The sequence below is a fragment of the Eulemur rufifrons genome, chromosome 20 (assembly GCF_041146395.1).
Source record: "Eulemur rufifrons isolate Redbay chromosome 20, OSU_ERuf_1, whole genome shotgun sequence".
NCBI classification, from domain to species: domain Eukaryota; kingdom Metazoa; phylum Chordata; class Mammalia; order Primates; family Lemuridae; genus Eulemur; species Eulemur rufifrons.
Window position 1 is genome coordinate 2,766,824 of NC_091002.1, and position 16,544 is coordinate 2,783,367.

The window sequence follows — 16,544 nt, forward strand, 5'->3', positions numbered from 1 at the left end:
CAAGCAACTTGGCCTGACTTTCCAATCCTCCTTTAATGTCTCTCTGGCTCCTGGGACTGGAGAGAAGGAATGTGGAGCGTGGGCGACTGGACAACACGGAGACAGCCAAGGCAAGGCTGAACCGCGGGCACGGACGCCGCGTTCCAACCCGTGTCTCAGGAGCCTGTCCGCCAGCCATCTTCCTTCTTCCCCTCATGGCTCTCAGGGTCCGGGCCTCACCCTGCAGACGTCCCAGGCTCACGGGCTGGCTCTCTCCTCCTCCCCTCTCCACGCCCTCCAGGGTCTGCCAAGAGCAGGTCCTCAGGGAGCAGCCACCGCCATTTGTCATCACGCTGGGGGACAGCCAAGCACCTGGCCCAACCCAGACACCACCGCTGAAATGAAAACACCCAGTCAGGCCGGCGCGCAGTTTATTCTCTTTATTTTTTCACAAGCTTTGAATTCAGAAATCAGAGCCACAACAGGTGGGTTGTTAAGTAAAAATGGGGGTGATTACAAAGGAAAACTTTGTACAAAACCTTAAAAATATGACTGCCCCGTCAACCGCCTCGGAGGGACCAGGACTCAGGCAACCCGGGAGCAGCTGTCGCCGTGGTCAGCCCTGGATGGGGACGGGGAGCCCCTTCCTTAGTGTGAACCCGGCTCGCCTGACGCCCAGAGCTGGCTGGAAGAGCACACACAGACCAGAAAGACAGCATGGCGAGTCACAAGTGCCACAGAGACCAGGGTGTCTGACGCAGGACGTGGCGTCCCCTGCCATCCCGAGAACTCACGGGGGGCCTCAGTGGGGGCGGGGCGGGGCTGGCTTCTTTCTAGCGCAGACTTGGGGGGGAGCGATGAGTAAACATCTTCGTCGTAGGAGTTTTGGAATTGCCCCTGAAGGCTTAAGGTCTTGGCATCGTGTCTCCGTCAGTCCTTGGCAACGTCCCCTCAGACGCACTCACAGACTCGCATACGTAATTTAGGAACATGCATCGACTATCCTAGAACAGCTACAAGGGTGCAAAGGAACCGCCACGCAGAGAGTCGCGGAGCCAGTGGAGTTAGCAGTGGAAGGGACAGAACAAGACGATGCTAAAACTGTGGTTCACTAGAAAGGCCAATGAAAACACCATGCTCCGAGGCGAACTCAGCGTGAACACGCGACTGTGGGCAAGGAATTTCCAAGCAAACACACCACACTAGTACCACTTCTTCCTAAACCAAAAACGGCAAGAACATCATTCAATTTCCCCCTCCCTCCACCAGTACCAACTAAAACTGTGGGTTTCAAAAACACTGACAGGAAAAGGAACGGACGTTATTCCCAGAATCCTTCGCTCTAGCTCATCACGCATCTGCCTTCATCCCAGGCTGGTGATGTTGGAGCGGCCACCGGGGGGCGCCACGATGCGGTGGCCGGTACGCCTGGGGTTGTTGTCATCTATCTGGGCACCTGAAAGACACAGAGGGCCGGTCATTTCTGGGCGAGATCTGTTCGCGTCCGTGCCTGCGGCTGCTCCTGAAGGCCGTGTACGCTGTCGGGGCTGCCTGGGAGGATGCGCCCGTCTCTGAATGCCCCCCGTGTGCCCACTGGGCCGGGACTCAGCGAGGACCACCTCTGGGAGCCCCCGGACCTCCGCAGAGTCCACCGCTCTCCTCTGTGCCCGACAGGCCCGGGGGCCACCCTCCCACACCCTTGACCACCTTATGCTTTTCCTTGTGAAATTCCCCAACAGAATCTGACGTTCCCGAGACAGCGGAGCAAACACTGAGTGCCTACTGTGTGCAGACACAGATTTGGTGCTTTAACATCTGTTACTGCATTTAAAGCACACAACACTACCACAAAAGGGGTGTTTTTATCCCTAATTTATAGACGAGGAATTTGAGGCTCAGGTCAGGTGCCTTGGGGGACATAGCTGTTGGGGGCGAAGCCAGAATTCAAGCCCAAACTGGCTTGTCACAAAGCCCGTGTTCTCACACGCAGCGTCCCACGCTCCACAGGAATTCCGTGCATGGGGTGTGTGCATGAGTGTGCGCATGTGCGTGTCAGCAACTCAAGGCCGGGTCGCCCCCCTGGAAGTGGGCAGAAGAGTGTGGAGTGGGGAGGGGGCAACAACTTTTGTTTTAAATCTTCAAAGCCGACCATCCGTTCTAATCTTATGTATTCTCTTGCAATTTTGAAAGGTTTAAAAGTCCAGCAGCAAGGCCAGTGCCTGGCACTCAACAAAGATTTGTTAAATGAGTGAACAGCGAAGGGTGGATAATGCTGAAAGGTAGAGACTCAGGTTCTAGCACAAACCGTGCCTTGCACTTCGGCAATTTGGGATAAGACACCCCTACCCCTTTGGTCTCATTTCCTTTTCTGAGAAATAAGAGCAGCAGACTAGACGAGCCCCTGCTGACCCTGACACCGCACAATCTGCCTGCGCCACTGACGGTGTGGTTCGGGGCACTGACTGCTTTTCTCCCCTGGTCTCACTTGTAGACAATCTGTCTTCCCAGTAATTCAGGAACCTCCTAAAGGCCGAGGAATCAGGAATCAGGCCTGGCACTTAATACCTTTCTCCCTCGTGAGCATTTGTACCTTGCTGGTTACATGTCTGCACTCTGAAAATACCTGTAGAACAAAGGGACGCTAGACCATGCTTTGTCTTCGCAGTGCACCATCATGCAGGTATTTAAAGGGGCATCTGAGAAGAGGTTGCTGACACTGAAGCACCTGTGCTGCTGGCAGCAAATGAAAACACCTGTCAAGCGGCCTCGAGGCTGGCCAGGGCCGTGCCGTGGGCTGCGGAGACGACCGAGAGGGAAACCAGGAGAACGCGGGGTGGGGGCTGCGTCGGAGAGGGGGCGCTAACAGGCTTTTCATTTCCCCGTTGTTCTTGTTCTAGGATAACAAGGAGGGACCCGCTGTCCATGTTTAACTGCAAGTGTGCAGTGTTTCATTGCGTGACTAGAGAACAGAGGGCCCGTGTGCAACCTCCTCGAGAGCTTGTGTTGCCCCACACGGCTTTTCCCAGCATTGACGCCAATCCCTGTTTTGCTGACTGAGCAGCAGATGAGATTCTTGAGTTGCAGTTAGGGTCCATTTTGTGCAAACCTATTAGTTTCCTTTAAACACTGGAACCTGCTCCAGGAAAGGCAGGTGGGCGGGTTCATGGCCTTTTGCATAAGCACCGAGTCACCACGCCCGCACGGGTGATGGGCTCCCCACCCCCACAATTTAAGTTGATATTTGACCCTCTGGCTCTCCCTGCCCCTCCCACTCTCTTGTTAAGTGTACCACCTTTTCCGACCAGGAGTTGGCAAACTATGGATCTTTGACCAAAGTCGGTCCGTCATCTGTTTTCGAACAGTCCATAACCTGAGAATAGTTTTTATATTTTTAAACCGTTGCATACTAAATGGCTATTGCACATAATATCCTGGATTTTGCCTCTCGGCTCACAAAGCCTAAAGAATTTGCTATCTGGCCCTTTTTTAAAAGCTGGCTGATTCCAGGCTGGACGGAGAGCTGCCCACCCATGTCTTAGTCCTCACCGCACTCCTAACACCCAGCCCGGTGTAGCCGGCACCTCCAATGTCCTGCCCCACAAAGGCCGGGCCACGCTCTCGTGCCTGCCCCCAACTCGGCCACCAGGTGAAGCCGCAGGCGTCTGCCTGGGGGCCTGGGGTGAGTCTACTGGGTCGCATCAACAGGTGATTTTGCTGACACACATTTGTTGAGCAGCAAGTCCTGGTATTCGGATTTTCTGGGGGCCTCAGTTTCCTCTTTTAAAAAATAGGGATAATACCACTCTGCACACAGAGCTGGGAGGATGAATGCTTTCGTGGGCTGTGAATTTGCCTGGTGACCTGCCGTGGATGCACAGCCTGAGCACACACCCAACAAGTGGCAGCTGCTGCCATCTCGGGGTCCTCCCCACCACCGTCACCAGTCACCATAAGAGAGTGAAACTGTCCCCAGGGTGCAGAGGAGCACAGCGCCAGTGTGGGGCCAACTCTTTGTAAACCGAGGTCAGTATCACCTGTTGCTCCCCGACATGGACCCTGCCCTGCTGACGTGGTGACAGCCCCAGACCACTCCGCCCGCCCAGGACAGGAGGAGAGTGGCCCACACCCACTTCCACACCCACTGGCACAGGGCCCGCGCAGCTCCTACCTGATAAGCTGAAGTTGGACTGGTGGAGGTTCCTGATGGGCGGAGGCTGGTGTTTGGAAGGCGAAGATTTGGCTGAAGGAGCGGGAGTTGCATATTTGGGTGTAGCTGGCACCTCGTACACGGGACCATCATACATGCCCCTGGAAACCCCTTGCCATCCGGAAACCTAAACAGAGGGAAGGAGAGGGTGCCTGATGGACAACGTGCATGTGTGTCTTTCCGTCCAGGTGGGGCACAGCCCAGAGGGTGAGAGAGAAACCTGAGGTCACCTCGGATATGCATGTATGTATGTATGCACACGGACACACACCCCTCACACACACGCATGCATGCACCCACACACCACGCACATATCATGTGCACATACACTTAGACATGCACCCCCACATACACACATGCACCCTCATCACACACATGCATCCACACGCATGCATGCACACACCACACATGCATTCACATGCAAACACATTAATACATGCATGCATGTAAACCAGCATACACACATAAGCATACATGCATTATATATACATATTCACACTTATGGGTATACATACATATAGACACAAATATACACACCCAAACATATACACACATGCATACATAAAGATATGCACACATGTATACACACTTGCACACATATGCACACACATACACGCACGCACATACATACAGAAGAGGTCCCCAAATTCATCTCCAAGAAGAAATCACTTTCCTTGACACTACTGCATACCCCCCAAAAGGACCTCTGAATCCCAGACTGGCAGCCCGTTTTCACCTACGTTCTTGCAGAAGGCCACAGGGAGACATGGATTTGGGGGCAGGTACCTTGTTTGGAAAATGATTCCAGAAAGGAGGGAGGACTGGGGAGGTGAGACAGGGAGGGAGAAAACCCAGTACAGAGAGGGGTAACAAGTGGGCCAGGTCTGTGGGCAGCAAGGCTCAGGGACAGTAAGGGAGCACACCTTAGCTGATTAGCGGGAGGACGGGAAGGAGGGCGTGGGTCCAGGGACTCAACCCCATGGGGAGGGGGTTGCCTGGGCAAAAGAGAAACCTGGAGGCAGAGGTTCCAGGTGGGAGGCGGTCAGCCTGCTGGAAACTGCCAACAGCAGCCCAAGTGATCACAGGACGGCCACAGGCAGGAGGACATCTGCTCCAGGCTTGGAGAACAGCATGTGTCCAGGAACTGCACAGGGTCCCACCATGGAACAATGACAGCACCCTGACCCCAGGCCCAGCTCCTCCCTCCTCTACAGCAGGTGACAAAGCCCCAACCCCACCCTGGGCTCCTCCCTCTCTATAGCAGGTAGGCTTATTTTAGCACATGCTGTTGACAGTCCTCCCTCTGGCCCTGAAGCCCTGCTCCATGACTACCTGGGCCCTTGCTATACTCCAAGCCCCTCCTCTCTGCACCTCCTGCTCTGTTTCCCGGGCGATGCCCTTTCATTGCCACCCCCACCCCCACTCCCTGTGCAGGTCCTTCCCTCGCCTGGCCTGGGGCTTGGCCTCTGCCCACAGGCATGAGGAAGGGGTCCTGGGGCCCAAGACCCCTGGCCCTCTGTCTTCTGCAAACTGATGTCTTGGCATTTGCAATCAGGCACCTGCTGTCATGAGCTGACTTTTAGCCACAGGCCTCAGGTTCAGACCACTGTAGAGGGAATGAAGCCAGCCAAGGAGTGTCTCTGCCTCTTGAGTGGGTGTCCCCCTAGGGATGTACGTGAGTTCCCTGTCCTCACGCAGCCCTCGGCTGCACCTGGCCACTTATCGGACCTGACTTGCTTCTGCTGCACGTCCACCACTTCCCGTCTGACGCACAGCTTCTGTGCACTTTGGTGTCTCTGACCTGGGACTGTACCTTCTGGGAGCTGCGGAGGGACCGCAGCACACAGACGCAGGGCATCCCAGGGGGCACTGGAAGTCTGGGAATGCCCGGTCTCTGGACTTTGCCATCTAAATTGGTGGTGGTGCCATTCATGAAGCACAAGAAGAGCGGGACCACACACAACACACGCTCGTGCACACACATGCACATGTGCACACATACACACACACATGCACACACACACAGCTGGTCTTTCTGGCCAACAGCATCAGCTGTCCCACGTGGGAAGCAGGCTGCTGTGGTGCTGGGAAGTTCCCGGCCATAGGTGGGCGTTTATCTCAGCTGTGAGGAAGTTCCCTCCTCTGAGCTGCACTAGAGACGGGGCGGACCCTACCCTGCCGGACAGATCTCCTGGGGCCAGTGCTAAGACCCTTCCAGGACAGGAGGGAAAGACAGGTGCAGAGATGGTGGGGGAGGGGTGGCTCTGAAGGGAGCCGTCCCTCGAGGACACCAGGGGTTGTCTGTCCCCATCACAAGGCCAGGCCTGGGGGTCTCCGAGCTCTATGACTCTGATTAAGCCCTTCACGGCTCTGAGCATTAGGGTTCTGACACCTCTGATGGGGGTGGGGGACTCCCTAGGGTGCTGCAGGACGGCTCCCTCCCACGACCCTCCGGTGCACAACCCCTTACAGTTTGCAAAGCCCTAGACCCTGCCTGGCCGCGTCTGATGCTCACTGTCATCCTGAGACAGGGGCACAGGACAGTGTCACTGCCCGCTTAGCAGGTAAGGAAAGGGAGGCTCCCAGGTGTGACATGTACGAGCTCTGTACACGTCAGGCCCTGACTCCCCGAGAAAGGGCGTCAGCTGGGCCGCCGTCCTGCGCCCGCTCACCTTATTCCTGATTTTGACGCGCTGGTAGAGGTGTTCAGGGAAGGGCTTCCGCGGGATGAAGCGGCCCACGCCCTTGCTGACGTTCGCGTTTCCGTCTTCGAAGACGATCTTGCCCTGGCTGATGACCACCAGCGGGGCGCCGTGGCACTCCATGCCCTCGAAGATGTTGTACTCGACCGCCTGCTCGGCCAGAACACCAGCGTCACTTTCGCCACGCCCCAAGATCATTCACAACAGTGATTTTGCCTAACATCATTTCACAGCATGTGGGGGAAATACCTTTCCCAGGAGTGTGTAACAGTCCACCATATGCTCCACAGTGTGCGTGAGCGACACCTCACTGTTGGGCACTTACGCTGCTGGTGGCTTCATATCATCAAATTAATGCTGTTCTGGGCCATCATGAATGTGAAGAGGGGTCCCCTGGGGTGATGCAATGTGGCTACTCTGACTATACTGGACATTTTTGTGTCTTTTTCAATAAAATATCCTGTCTTTAGGATAGTTTGCTAAAATCAAGTTACTGGCTCAAGGGATATGAGCTTTCTTAAGGCACTTGTTGCATATTGCCAAGTTAGGTAATGTCATTTGTTTCTTTTTTTGTTAATTTGAAAGACAAAAGGACATTTCCTTTAAAACACACATTCCTTTCATTATACCTAAAGTAAATACTTGGCCCTGTTTTTAACTACGACTAGCCAATTGCTTTTTATTTATTATTTAAAAAATGGGTCATATACCCGATTGAAAGAAATAAAATGGTACACAAGCTGTTTGATAAAAAGGTAAGTGTCTCTGCTGTCTCTGTCTGAGGCGAATGATTTCAAGAGTTTCTTCTGCATCTCTAGGTGTTTCCATGCGTGAATAATTGTCTCACACACGCGTAACTCCCTGGAGACGGTTTTCACCTTCATTCTTCTCCCTACCTCGGAGACTGTTCCATGTCAGCACACGTACGTGGCTAAACTGCTCTACTGCACTTCATCAGAGAATGCACTGTCCTTTATTCACACAGTTTCAGGATGAACAGGTGGGTCATTTCTGTGCTTTTGCTAAAAACAATGCTGAAACGCCATTTGCCCACATGAACATGTTTGTAGGTGTAGAGTTTGGGAACGAAGAGTAAATGGATTTTCAATTCTGACAGATTTGCCCTCCAAAAAGGCAACACTAGTTTCCAACCCCAGCAACACTCTAGGAGCGCGCCCCTCCCGCAGTCTGACGGCGTCTGCTAAACAGTAGCCACTTGCAGGAAACGTGTATGAAACTCCTGCGTCTCAGTCGCCAGCACAGGCGAAAAACAGCACCTCATGGTTGTTATTTGCATTTGTTAATTAGTGAGATTGGGTCTCTTTTAAAATCAACACACACCATTTTATATTTTTTACTGTGTTAGTTATGTTTTTACACATTATTCCATTTCTTAGAGTCTTGGCAATTTTCTAATTGATGTCTAAGTACACAGGCAATGTTAAAGAATGCATCCTTTGTTACGTGCGTTGCAAACACTCCCCTACCCCTTGTCCTCTGCTTCTGGAACTCACATAAAGTGGTTTTGTTTTGTTTTGTTTGTTTGTTCTTTGCCACACAGAGGATGATTTTGTTTAATTTTTACGTAGTCAGTAGTCAAATAGACCAATCTTTTCCTTTGCAATTTCTAAATTTTGTGTCATGTTTAGCAAGGTCTTCTCTCCTTCAAAGTGATTATTTTTTTTAATGTACGCTTTATTCTAGCCTGTTCATAGTTTCATTTTATCTCAATCTTTGATCCATTTTGAGTTTGTTTGGTGGTAACAGTAGCCAGGTATCCTACAACAACTGCTTGAGTAGCCGCTCTTTCCTAGCTAACTTTAACTGTCCCTTTAATATAAACCAATCAGTCTAGTTCTCGGCCCTCTCCCCATGCCAAACAGTTTGGTTTACCGTAGCTTTATAATATGTTCTAATAACTAGGATCACTCATGCTCGCCCCTTAGTTGTCTCTTTGTTCAGAAGTATTTTGGCTATTCTCACATTTACCATCCAGGAGCTCTGCTTTCTTAGGTAAAAAAATAAACCTATTGAATTTTCTGATGGGATCATACTGAATTTATGGATTAAATTAGAACTGAGATGCTCACTATATCGAATCTTCTTAGCATAAAAGTCCCTGAATTTATGTAAGTCTTTGGTTTTTACTGTTATTAGAAACAGGATTTGGATTTCCATTCTATTTTCCAAAGTAGCTTTTAATTATTTCATTGAAAAGCTATCAATTCTTTATACTGATTTATAATCACCCAATAGATTCACTTATACGTTTGATGATTTTTAGGTGTACACTGGGGTTCTCAGACAAACCGTCTTCTGCAGACAGCTCTGTCAACACTGTGCCAGCCTCTCTGCTGGCAGCTGCCTCTCAGGATGCAGGCAGACCACCTGTTTTCTGAGTTAGCGCTTGCTAATCTAATTCTTCCTGAGACCCCCTGGAGTGAGCCCACTGGGGAGTGATTGTCACTTTGCTGAAGTTCAGGTGGGACTGGCCAACCCTCCGCCCCCGCAGCCCAGGGCGGGCCTGCTGCCCTGCTCCTGACTGAAGGAAATTCCTACCTTGGGGAATTCTTACAAGAATTGGATTATGTTACAAATGTCACGTACTGTATTTCACAAGGATGTAGAACTTTAAAAGTCAATCACTTCATTTCTCAAAAGCAATACACAAACAATGTAAAAAATTTGAACAGTACCAACAATTATGATTAAAAAACACCTCTTTTCTCTTCCATCCATGAGCCCCAGCTCCCTCATCCCCTCCCAGGGATGACTGCTGTCACCAGTTCCTTTTACCTAACCCTTTGCAAGCTGGCCGGTCACCTGACGAACGCGCAAAGTGTGGTCTACCCAGCCACAGGAGGACAGTGGCATGGCCGCGCTGCGCCATGGGGCATCTTGCTGTCCGTAAGTAAAACAGCCAGACATAAAAGGCCACACATTGCATGACTCCATCTACGTGAATGTCCAGAACAAGCAAGTCCATAGAGAAAGAAGGTAGGCAGATGGGTGTGGACAGGATCTGGGGGCTGGGGCGATGGGGACTGGCTGTTAGTGGGGACAGGATTTCTCTGGAGGGTTAATGAAAATGGTCCGGAATCAGTGACGATTGTACAACCTTCTCAATACACTAAAAGCCACTACACTGTATACTTCAAAATGGTGACATTTATGGAATGTGAATTATCTATCAATAAAAAAAGTTTTAAAAACCTAACTGCCAGTGGATGTACAAACATATACCTATGATGTGGCACTTGGAAGCAAATGTTTTCCACTAAGGTAAAAGAAAATAAAAATTTAATCACTGATCAATATATAAGGAATGATTTCTCCCTATATAAGGAATGTTAAAAGAAAGGTAATATTTTTTAAAACCTATAAAAATAAGCATTAATACAGCATTTCTCAATCCCTGTTCTGAAAACATTACTTCCCTGCAGGATGCGAATGGCATTGCTTTGGACAGAGAACATCAAACTTTGCCAAAGTGCCCCATGGTGCCCTAAATTGCCCTCTTCCTGCTGGGAGAAGGGCTCCAATCCGGCCCCACACGGAGAGGGGTGAAGGCTCCCGAGTTCAGGCTGAAGACGGTGACTGCTCAGCTCAGCCAGCTCAGGCGCACGCCCCATCGCTGCAGTCGGAGTGTGCGCCCCAGAAAGGTACGTCGAAGGCCTCAGAATGGGACCCTATTTCAAAATGAGGTTTTTGTAGGTGTCACTAGTTAAGATGAGGTCACACAGGGGTATGGCGGCCTAGCTGACTGGCATCCTTGCAAGACTGTAAGACACAGAGAGCACCCATGATGACAGAGGCGAGGCCGGGGCGAGGCGCCTGCACACCAAGGATCGCTGGGCCCCAGAGGGGCCTGGGACACATCCCCCCTCAGAGCCCTCACAAGGAGCACGGCCCTGCCGACGCCCCGGCTGCCAGCGTCCCACCTCCAGGACTTAAGGAAGACACTCCCGTTGTCTAGACAACCCAGCTAGCGGACCTGGCTAGGGCGGCCACAGGAACTTGCTCAGCAGGTCCCTATTTATGAACGACGACAGACTGACTCAGCTGAGTGCCCTGAGTATTAAACGAGACGATGGACAGAAAATGCCAAGCACAGAGTAAGTACCGAGCAGCATCTGGCCGGACCACGAGGGCGGCCGCAGAAGCAGGCACGCCTCCGACCGCACCCGAAGCGTTGGGGGAGCGAGAGCACCCACGTGCTCCGTCTGCGCCTTCCGGTCCTCAGCAGGTGGCCTCCGAGTAGCGGACTGGACCACTTTGGGAGAAGAGGCAGCCCCCGAGGCCGGGTGGCGGGGGTGGCACACCCCCTCTGCGATGGCTCGAACGCGCCCCAACTCCTGCTGACATTTAACTGCCATCGTGATGGTGTTAAGAGGTGATTAAAGGGCCGGGCGCGGTGGCTCACGCCTGTAATCCTAGCACTCTGGGAGGCCGAGGCGGGTGGATTGCTCAAGGTCAGGAGTTCGAGACCAGCCTGAGCGAGACCCCGTCTCTACTAAAAATAGAAAGACATTATATGGACACCTAAAAATCTATATAGAAAAAATTAGCCGGGCATAGTGGCGCATGCCTGTAGTCCCAGCTACTCGGGAGGCTGAGGCAGTAGAATCGCTTAAGCCCAGGAGTTTGAGGTTGCTGTGAGCTAAGCTGACGCCACGGCACTCACTCTAGCCTGGGCAACAAAGTGAGACTCTGTCTCAACAACAAAAAAAAAAAAAAAAAAAAAAGAGGTGATTAAAGGCCGGGCGCGGTGGCTCACGCCTGTAATCCTAGCACTCTGGGAGGCCGAGGTGGGCGGATCGTTTGAGCTCAGGAGTTCGAGACCAGCCTGAGCAAGAGCGAGACCCCACCTCTACTAAAAATAGAAAGAAATTATATGGACAGCTAAAAATATATATATAGAAAAAATTAGCCGGGCATGGTGGTGCATGCCTGTAGTCCCAGCTACTCGGGAGGCTGAGACAGGAGGATCGCTTAAGCCCAGGAGTTTGAGGTTGCTGTGAGCTAGGCTGACGTCACGGCACTCACTCTAGCCTGGGCAACAGAGTGAGACTCTGTCTCAAAAAAAAAAAAAAAAAAAAAAAAAAAAAAGAAGTGATTAAACTTCCCAGCCTCCAGAACCGTGAGCCAAACAAATTTCTTTTCTTTATAAATTACCCAGTCTGTGGGATTCTGTTACAGCACCACAAAGCGGACTCAGACACCCACTCGTTCGCAAGACCTTCTCCAACATTCTCCCATCGCCCGCCTGTGTTCACAGGGCCCGCGTAGCGTGTGCACACGTCCCAGCACGCACAGCGCTGGGCACCGCGATCGCGTGCCCTGCTCAGCTGTGCGCGCCGAGAACAGCATCAGCCTTTCTGCACAGGAGGGCAGCCTTGGGCTTGTCCCCTCCTGACCCTGCTCCCTGGAGACGGGGGAGCTAGGAAGCCACCGGTGGCGTTAGGAACATTGTTTGTCACCCGGATGAGCCCAAACTGGCGAGCTAGACAAGGACAGTGAACAGCTGCCGAGACCCCTGCTCTCCAGGCCTCGTCTCTCATGGCCGAGCGGGGACCTGGAGCCATGCTCATGGCTGCTACAAGCAGTTCCTGCGGCTTTCTTATGGGACTTCCTTGTGCCTGCTGTCCCCTCCCCATGCATGCCGTCTCCTCCCTCACGAGTGAGCGACCCCGGGGGCTGAGAGGACTCCCGCCGCAGGTCGACACCGTGTGCACGGGCTCTGCTCCTGGCCTGTGTCCCTTCACAGGCCCAGAGACCGGTGGCCCCTTGTATCTGCGAGAGTGAGTGTTCGTCGGGACCCGAGGCCACCGCAGTGGGAGTCGAAGCCAGCCCTTCAGGGAGGCGAAGGTGTCTTGTGCCATTTCCGTGTCTTTGGTGGGTTTGCAGGCTCAAGGGCCCAGAAGATACAGGGCAGACATACCCAGCGTCGCGGGGGGCGTGGAACGTGGAAGAACGTGTACCCTCGGGTGCTCAGGGCCACTCCTGTCTTACTACTAGCAGCCGGCCACAGTCAAGCGGGAGGTTTCTGGGATCCCAGATGGAATCCTCTCCAGCTCCATAATTAAACAGAAGAAAGAACCTTGGGCCTAACACTTCCCCTCTCTGAGCCCCGTGGCTTACAGCACGGGCTTGCGAGCAGGGGCAGGTGGCTGAGAATGCACGTGTCTGTGGGCAGGAGCCACCGAGAGAGACAGGGAGAGGGAGAGAGAAAGAGAGGAGAGGAAAGGAGAGGCAGGAGAGAGAGAGGAGAGGAGAGGAGAGGGGGGAGAAAGAGAGGAGAGGAGAGGAGAGGGGGGAGATGAGAAGAGAGGAGGGAGAGCGAGTGAGCACGGGAGAGCACAGCAGCGGCTCGGCTAGGCCTGCTTAAAGCCCTTTCCCAATCTCTCCAGCCAGAGGAGAAACTTGAATTAGGCTAGATATCAGATCATATCTGGTTGTAAAATTCATAAATCATTTTTAACCTGAGGCTCCTAAAATGATCACAGCGCAAGCATCATCTCCCTAAGCACCACGGACAGGCCAGGACTCACCGACTTGTGGCTTTTGGCTGTTATGGTCTTCACCTTGTCTGGGTCCCAGATGACCACGTCGGCGTCCGAGCCCACAGCAATCCGCCCTTTTCTTGGGTACAGGTTAAAGATCTTGGCTGCATTGGTGCTGGTGACAGCGACAAACTGGTTCTCGTCCATCTTGCCAGTGGCCTGAAGGCAAAACCCACTGATGAGACAGCATCTCTAGCGGGGCCAGGCGGAGGGGAACGGGCACGGGGCCAGCCTGCCCGCTGGGCCCCCGCAGGGCGTGGTGTCTCTCCCCTCCCCAGCTGAAAATGCGCCAGCCTCAGAGCGCACAGGGCCTGGCGACGTCCGAGATGGAGTCAGCCGCGGAGGCACGGCCCTTGTGTGCCTGGCTGGTGCCACTTCTGCCTCTAGTGCAAAAGGAAGATCTGAGAACCTAGAGTGCCTAACGCTTTGGCTTTGATGGGCCAGGCCGGGTGTTTCTAGGACATTCCTGAGAGGAGAGATGGCGACACCTTACCACTGCCTTGTCCCAGACGACGGTCATCCGCTCCTCGATCCCGTTGACGCCCTCGGGGATCAGAGTGAAGTTGTCCTTGCCCACTGCCTTCTGGGCTGTGCTGTAGGGACAGTGGCCGCTGCCTGTGACCTGCAGGTCCCCACTGCAAGGAAAGGTGGAGGTCAGATCTGAGTTCACTTTGAAGGGCAAACCCTGACTGCAGACACGTGGCACAGGCCACGGAGCCAAGACCCCAGCAGGCTTTGGGAAGAGGACTCTGGGCACGTCGCTGGCATCAGCGAATGACACTGGAAGTCCCTTTGGCCTTTGGTATCTTGTTGAAACCTGGAGAGAGCCCTGGACTGGGTGTCAGCAGAAGGGCTGCTGTGCTCGTGTGGGCTCTAGGCTGGGGAAGGTCCCCAAGGCGGCCTCCGCTTCCCTACCTGGAAGAGACAGGACCCACCAAACACGTGGACAGCAGCTCCTGCCCTGAAGTGCCCGGCCGGCGAGAGCATCTGCGCGTGCTCCGGCCGGCGAGCCGCGCTGGCTGTGCAGAGCTCAGGGTGCCCTGGGACGCCGCAGGCACGCGCTCTGTGTTGAGAAAGCAGCTGGGGACACACGGTGCTGGAGGAAGGGGTGACTCAGCTCCACGCACCTCACGGAGTCCCGGGCAGCCCTGCTTTGACACGATTTGGCTTTGCAAACCCAACAGACCTGCTGTTAAGCCCGGGCTCTCCCGCCCCCGGCCAGGCAGGGATGGAGGCCTCCCACCAGGACTGTGGCCATCCACGGAGCTGACTCAGGGACGCACCTAGCGCACAGCAGGCACCAAAACGCAAACCCCCTTCCCCAGGCCCTCTGCCGCCTCTCTTCCCCACCCCGACCTTTTCTCTTTAAAATTGATCATGTGTGTGTGTGTGTGTGTGTGTGTGGTGAACTTCATGTTGTGAATTTTATCTCAATTTTTTAAAAATGAAGGAAAAATGTATGACTGCCAATGAATGAATGAATGTATAAGTAAGCCAGTGAGTAAGAGAGAAACCCTCCAGGACATGCCCGTGTGTGTCACAAGCCAGGGATATCCCGTTTATGACACTGGCCTCACGTCTTTGCACGTCACAAAGCAAGTTACACTGACATTTGTCATCTTAATGGAAGGTGGCCAGTGTAAGGGCTTGCTGGTGTTCTGGTGCTGTGTTTGCAGAACGAAGCACTACACGTTGGCCGGCCACGGTGGTTCAGGCTCATGCCTGTGATCCAAGCACTCATGGAGGCCGAGGTGGGAGGATCACTTGAGCCCAGGAGTTCAAGACCAGTCTGAGCAAGAACAAGACCCCGTCTCTACTGAAAATGGAAAAACTGTCTGGGTGTGGTGGTGCCTGTAGTCCCAGCTACTGGGGAGGTTGAGGCATGAGAGGATCCCTTGAGTCCATGAGTTTCAGGTTGCCGTGAGCTACAATGACACTACTGTACTCTAGCCAGGGCGACAGAGCAAGACTCTAAGGAAAAAAAAAAAAAAACACTATGCATTGGTTACAACAAAGTGGCTCAAGGTCACTGGGGTTTGCCTTTTAATCATTCAGTGTTTTGAAAGCAAATACCCTTTTGATGTAGGAGGAGCCCCGGAGCTGGACGTCTGAGTCAGCGGAATGAGCGGACCACTATGCTGTGATAGCAACTGCAGGCTGAGGCTGTCCTCCAACTCAGAGGCCCAGGAACATTAGGAATCGCCTAGACACATGGAATATCTAGAACTCATATTCATTCATTTATTCAACAAAATGTGTTGCATGCTTCCTATGTGCCTGGAGCGATTTAAGGTGACGGGGATGTGTCTAAGAACAGAAAAGACAAAACCCTGGCCTTCGTCAGCTGGCTGGCGCGGGAGGGGATTGGGCAGTGAGCGGCATGGACAGGACCTGCGGTGCTGTGTGAGCAAGTCAGGGCTGAACTAAAGCAGGTGGGGCGGGCAGGGCTGGGAGGGCTGGGCTGCCAGTGTTAAACAGAATGATCAGAAAACGCCTCCCTGAGAAGGAATCTTCCAGGGAAGACCTGAAGGAAGTACACGAGGAAACCACGTGGTATCTAAGAAAAGACAGAACTAGGCAGGGCCACAGGGAGTGCAAAGGCCCTGAGGCACGATCCTGCTGGTGTTCAGAGGCCGCGCGAGGCCTGGGCCGGAGGAGCTAGTCGGGGAGTACGACGAGCTCGAGTCCTGCCTGGCGGGTCACTGTGAGGACTTGGGTTTCACCTTGAGAGGAGAAATCACCGGAGGTTTTTGAGCAGATGGGTGGCTTGGTCCGATTGAGGTTTTAAAATGTCTGGGCACCTGCTGAGAGCAGATTGTGAAGTGGCTGGGGGAGGGGCACGTGGAAATAGAAAGGCCTGCCGGCAGCCCAGAGATGACAGTGGCTGGAGCCAGGACGGCTGCAGCAAAGAGGGAGGGAAGTGGTCAGATTCCAGGGCCTTCAGCCCGTGTCCCTGCCTTCCCGTGGGAGGAGCAAGACGTGGCAGCAGCCCTGCGGGGCAGATCGGGAGCTCTTTCTGGACTTAGGAAACGTGGACTGCTGCCCACGGACCTCGGCTGCGGATGTTCAGCAAGTCAAGGGTTCTGCATCACC

The 16,544-nt window shown here is 53.3% G+C and overlaps 1 protein-coding gene across 1 annotated transcript in view; it reads right to left on the reverse strand.

Moving 5' to 3' along the window:
• Window positions 1-1,343: 1,343 nt before the first annotated feature.
• CRMP1 (collapsin response mediator protein 1) overlaps window positions 1,344-16,544 on the reverse strand; it is a 69,477-nt gene continuing 54,276 nt past the window's right edge. Inside the window, exons 10-14 of the mRNA XM_069495937.1 lie at window positions 13,945-14,086; window positions 13,440-13,610; window positions 6,859-7,038; window positions 4,148-4,313; window positions 1,344-1,435 (exon numbers count right to left, since the gene is read on the reverse strand). Of these exons, the coding sequence (XP_069352038.1) occupies window positions 1,344-1,435; window positions 4,148-4,313; window positions 6,859-7,038; window positions 13,440-13,610; window positions 13,945-14,086 (751 nt within the window). The remainder of the gene's footprint in view (window positions 1,436-4,147; window positions 4,314-6,858; window positions 7,039-13,439; window positions 13,611-13,944; window positions 14,087-16,544) is intronic.